This window comes from Moschus berezovskii, chromosome 7 (genome assembly GCF_049115385.1).
Source record: "Moschus berezovskii isolate FMDL1 chromosome 7, NW_MosBer_1.0, whole genome shotgun sequence".
Classification (NCBI taxonomy): domain Eukaryota; kingdom Metazoa; phylum Chordata; class Mammalia; order Artiodactyla; family Moschidae; genus Moschus; species Moschus berezovskii.
In genome coordinates, this window is record NC_142466.1 from 5,163,635 (window position 1) to 5,169,085 (window position 5,451).

The 5,451-nt window shown below is 40.8% G+C and overlaps 1 protein-coding gene across 1 annotated transcript; it reads left to right on the forward strand.

Annotated features, from left to right (window-relative positions):
- Positions 1-535: 535 nt before the first annotated feature.
- Positions 536-1,474, forward strand: LOC129557315 (olfactory receptor 5M5-like). Its single transcript, XM_088837639.1, has one exon. It carries the CDS (start codon positions 536-538, stop codon positions 1,472-1,474), a length of 939 nt encoding a protein of 312 aa, XP_088693765.1.
- The last annotated feature ends 3,977 nt before the right edge of the window (positions 1,475-5,451 follow it).

Below are 5,451 nucleotides of genomic sequence, written 5' to 3' on the forward strand. Positions count from 1 at the left end.
TAATATGATTACTATTGTCAATGGGACCTTTTGAATGTTATAAAGAACTTGAATTCCTGTCATAGATTTATTCTTACTTTCTGCAAGAGTGAAAATGAACTAGAGTTATAAGAAAATCATAATGATTTGGGAATGATTCTGTCAATCATTTTTAAAAAATTGTCTACTCCCCAAGAGGAAATTTTTAATACATTATTTTCCCCAAATCACTCCCTTGCAAATTACCACCTTTAAAGTCTTTACTGAATTTCTTATAATATTGCTTCTGTTTTATGTTTTCGTTTTTTGGCCATAAAGCATGTGGGATTTTGTCTCCCTAACTGGGGATTAAATCCTTGCCAACTGCATTGGAAAGTGAAGTTTTAACCCCTGGGTCTCCAGGGAAATCCCCTAGGTTACTACTTTATGCCACATGTGTTTACAAGTTTGAGAGGAATAGGCATAAGGTGATGATGTGGGTAATGGAAAAAAAACAAAGGATAAATTCATTTTTATTTCCTTTACTTTAGACTTCACTGGAAGCTAAGCAAACACAATGTTAAAGGAAAACTACACGGAAGTGACTGAGTTTATCCTCCTGGGACTGACAGATAGAGATGACTTGCAGCCTGTCCTTTTTGTGGTCTTCCTAGTCATCTACCTGATCACAGTCGTCGGTAATGTGGGCATGATTTTGTTAATCAGAACTGACTCAAGGCTTCAGACTCCAATGTACTTCTTCCTCAGCCACCTCTCCTTTGTAGATCTCTGTTATACCACCAATGTCACTCCTCAGATGCTGGTTCATTTCTTATGCAAGAGAAAAATCATTTCCTTCCTTGGCTGCTTTATACAGTTCCACTTTTTCATTGCCCTGGTGATTGTAGATTATTATATGCTCACAGTGATGGCTTATGACCACTACGTGCCCATCTGCAAACCCTTGTTACATGCCAGCAAGATGTCCCGAGGGGTCTGCATCTCTCTTGTTGCTGCTCCTTATAGTTATGGCTTCGCAAGTGGTCTTGCCCAGACCATCCTGATGCTCCACCTCTCCTTCTGTGGACCCAGTGAAATCAACCAGTTTTACTGTGCAGACCCACCTCTCTTAGTCCTGGCCTGCTCAGATACTAATTTCAATGAGACTCCCATGTTTTTGGGGGCTGGTTTCAGCCTCATGCTTTCCCTCACCATCATCCTCACCTCCTACATTTTCATCTTTACAGCCATTCTGCATATCTGCTCTGCAGAAGGGAGGCACAAGGCCTTCTCTACCTGTGGGTCTCACCTGACAGCTGTCACTGTATTTTATGGGACACTGTTCTGCATGTATCTGAGGCCCCCTTCTGAGACATCTGTAGAACAGGGCAAAATTGTAGCTGTTTTTTATATCTTTGTGAGTCCTATGCTAAATCCTCTGATCTACAGCCTTCGGAACAAAGATGTTAAAAACGCAGCAAGGAGAATGATACAAAGGAAATTTTTTGCGAAATAGGGTGCACATTTTGCTCACAGACATGGAACATATCCATATTGTCTGATCAGTTAGTGAGTTATTTAAATTAAAAACTAATTTTGGCTATGAATTTTTCTTTTGTAATTCACCTATAAAACTTGGAGGAATGTTAGCTTATTGTTAGTTGTGACTCCATGTATTAAAAAAAAATACCACATATAAATTAAAACACAAGACCAAACAGCATTGTTATTGCTGTATAAAATCAATAAAGGACAGTTTATTCTATCCACTTTACTCATAAGTGTATAGAGTTTTAATAGACAGACCTACAGCCTTCCAAACAAAGATGTAAAAAGAGCAATAAACAAAGTGTTTCAAGAGAAATTGTTTGTCAACTCAGATACACATTTCATCAGATGTATGTGATATATTTGTATTCTCTAATCAGAGATAATTTTCAATTAATAAATTACTCTTCCTATTGGCTTTTCTTTTCTTTTGTAATTCACTTATGAGACTTGGAGGAATGTGTTAGATCATTAGCTTGTATTAGTTTAATGTATTTAAAGTAAATGTCACATACAAATTTAATGACAAGACCAGACAGCATTGTTATTGCTCTGTAAACTTACTAAGTACAAATAATTCTATTCACAGTATTCATAATGGTCAGTCAGTCAGTCAGTTCAGTTAAGTCACTCAGTCGTGTCCAACTCTTTGCGACCCCATGAATCGCAGCACGCCAGGCCTCCCTGTCCATCACCAACTCCTGGAGTTCATTTAAACTCATGTCCATTGACTCGGTGATGCCATCCAGCCATCTCATATTCTGTTGTCCCCTTCTCCTCCAACCCCCAATCCCTCCCAACATCAGGGTCTTTTCCAATGAGTTAATTCTTCGCATAGTATAAGGTTATAAAACACAGATTTACCAAGTGGTGCTAAGACAATGAAATTTGTTTGATTTGGAGGGTTTATAGTTTCTGAACTATTTGCAAAAACTTGTCAGCCATATCAGGAAGAGAGGTTTCTCTCTTTGTTTGCTTGATTTTTTCCTTTGTTCACATTATGTATTTGTGAAGATCATTGGGTATCTTAAGTTATTACTCTAAGAAACTTGTTTAGATCTTAGTACTGGTCCAATGGAATCCTCATTCTTAAATCATTTGGCAGAAATGCCAAATTGCCTTTAGATTTTGAAAAAAATAATCTTTCGATTTGTTTTACCAGTTTGTGTCCTGCTTTTGGTGGCTCAGAGGTTAAAGCGTCTGCCTCCAATGCGGGAGACCCGGGTTCGATCCCTGGGTCGGGAAGATCCCCTGGAGAAGGAAATGGTAACCCACTCCAGTATTCTTGCCTGGAGAATCCCGTGGACGGAGAAGCCTGGTAGGCTACAGTCCACGGGGTCGCATAGAGTCGGACACGACTGAGCGACAGAACGGAACGGAACGGTCCTGCTTTTAAAACTGATATTTTACTTTCAGCCATTATTTATTATGATCTTTTACCAGCTCACAACCATAAACACAAAATAATATAAAGAGCACTTGTCTAAGCATAAGAAATCATCGCTAAGTATTCACACAATGACACTTTTGTTTAGGATTTTCACACATCTCCATGTCATGGACCCCACTGCTCACCTTTGGCATCTCCTCCTGAGGCATACAAGTGGGGGAATCTTATGGTGCTGGAACACTCTCAGAAGAGATGGCAGCTGAGCAGAATATGGTTCTATTCAGCCAAGTTCGTTGATTTCTCTGCTTTTTTCAGATCTTCAGTATCCCCACACAAATTTTATTGTTTGACACATAAGACATGAGAGAGATGTCTGTGGATTTTTCTCTTTTCTTTTCATAGTTCTCTAAACATGGAGATTATATTATTAAATTATGTCAAGTAATAAGTTAGTATTACTCCTCATGTCATTTATTGTTTATATCCCATCTCTGATTCTTAAAAACTAAAAGTTGTTTCTGATAATCATAGCTCTTCAGCAGTACGTTTATTGCTTCTAGTTCAGTCAGTTCAGTTCAGTCGCTCAGTCATGTCCGACTCTCTGCTAAACCATGGACTGCAACATGTCAGGCTTCCCTGTCTATTACCAACTCCCAGAGCTTGCTCAAACTTGAGTCCATCGAATCAGTGATGCCATCCAACCATCTCATCCTCTGTCGTCCCCTTCTCTTCCTGCCTTCAATCTTTCCTAGCATCAGTGTCTTTTCCATTGAGTCACTTCTTTGTATCAGGTGGTCAAGGTATTGGAGTTTCAGCTTTAGCATCAGTCCTTCCAATGAATATTCAGGACTGATTTCTTCTAGGATAGACTGGATCTCTTTGCAGTCCAAGGGACTCTCGAGACTCCTCTTCAACACCACAGTTCAAAAGCATCAGTTCTTCGGCACTCAGCATTCTTTATAGTCCAGCTCTCACATCCATACATGACCACTGGAAAAACCATAGCCTTGACTAGATGGACCTTTGATGGCAAAGTAATATCTTTGCTTTTCAATATGCTGTCTAGATTGGGCTTCCCTGGTGGCTTAAAGAGTAAAGCATCTGCCTACAATACGGAAGACCCGGTTTCAATCCCTGAGTTGGGAAGATCCCCTGGAGAAGGCAGTGGAAACCCACTCCAATACTCTTGCCTGGAAAATCCCATGAACAGAGGAGCCTGGGAGGCTGCAGTCCATGGGGTCACTAAGAGTTGTACATGACTGAGCGACTTCACTTTCATTTTCCTAGATTGGTCAAAGCTTTTTGATTTTACCCACTATGAATTAAATCATATTTTCTAAGTTTCTTCCCTTTTTACTCCTTGTTTGACTATGACACTTTCCATCATCTATTTTCAATAAATTTCCTTAAATTTTATATTCATACTTGTCTCAACTTAGTCATTAATTAGTACATCTACTTTATTGTTAAATAATAAAAGGAGCTTAGGGCTCGGGCGGCGCAGACGCGAGAGACGCCCAGCTCCGGCAGCGCAGACGTGAGAGACGCCCGGCTCCGGCGCAACCGACCACGTGCAGAATCGTGGCTGAGAGGAGCTACCCCGCGCCCAAGGTTAGGGCGGTGGCCGAGAGGAGCTGTACCACGTCCAAGAGGCGGTGGCTGCTTGGGCACCGGAGGGCCAAGAGGAGCTGATCCACATTCAAAGCAGGAGGGGCGGCCTTGAGGTGATACCCCTCGTCCAAGGTAAGGTACAGCGGCTGCACCTTGCTGGAGCAGCTGTGAAGAGATACTCCACGACCAAGTGGAATATAAGAATACAGTGTTTTGGGGAGGAAGGAACAAGATGGCGGAGGGATAAGACAGCAAAACCACTCTCTCCCCCACAAATTCATCAAAAGAACATTTGAACGCGGAGTAAAGTCCACAAAACAACTTCTGAATACTGGCAGAGGACATCAGGCACCCAGAAAAGCAGCCCATTGTCTTCAAAAGGAGAGAGAAGAAATCCAGCTCCACCCACCAGAACACCAACACATGCTTCCCTAACCAGGGAACCTGGACAAGTAACCCATCCAACCCCACACACAGCGAAGAAACTACTTAATAAAGAGAACTCCACAAACTGCAAGAAGAGGGAAAGGCCACCCCAAGCAAAGCAATATAAGCAAGATGAAGAGGCAGAGAAATACCCAGCAAGTAAAGGAACAAGATAATTGCCCACCAACACAAACAAAAGAGGAAGATATAGGGAATCTACCTGATGAAGAATTTCGAATTTTGATGGTGAAAATGATTCAAAATCTTGAAAGCAAAATGGAGTTACAGATAAATAACCTGGAGAAAAAGATTGAGAAGATGGAAGGAAGATTTAATAAGGACTTAGAAGAAATAAAAAAGAGTCAATATACAATGAATAATGCAATAGATGAGATCAGAAACACTCTGGAGGGAACAAACAGTAGAATAACAGAGGCAGAAGACAGGATAAGCGAACTAGAAGATAGAATTGTAGAAATAAATGAAACAGAGAGGAAAAAAGAAAAGCGAATTAAAAG

Excerpts from the sequence above, each read along its gene's own strand:
- LOC129557315 (XM_088837639.1), top strand. The coding sequence starts at position 536 with ATGTTAAAGGAAAACTACACGGAAGTGACTGAGTTTATCCTCCTGGGA.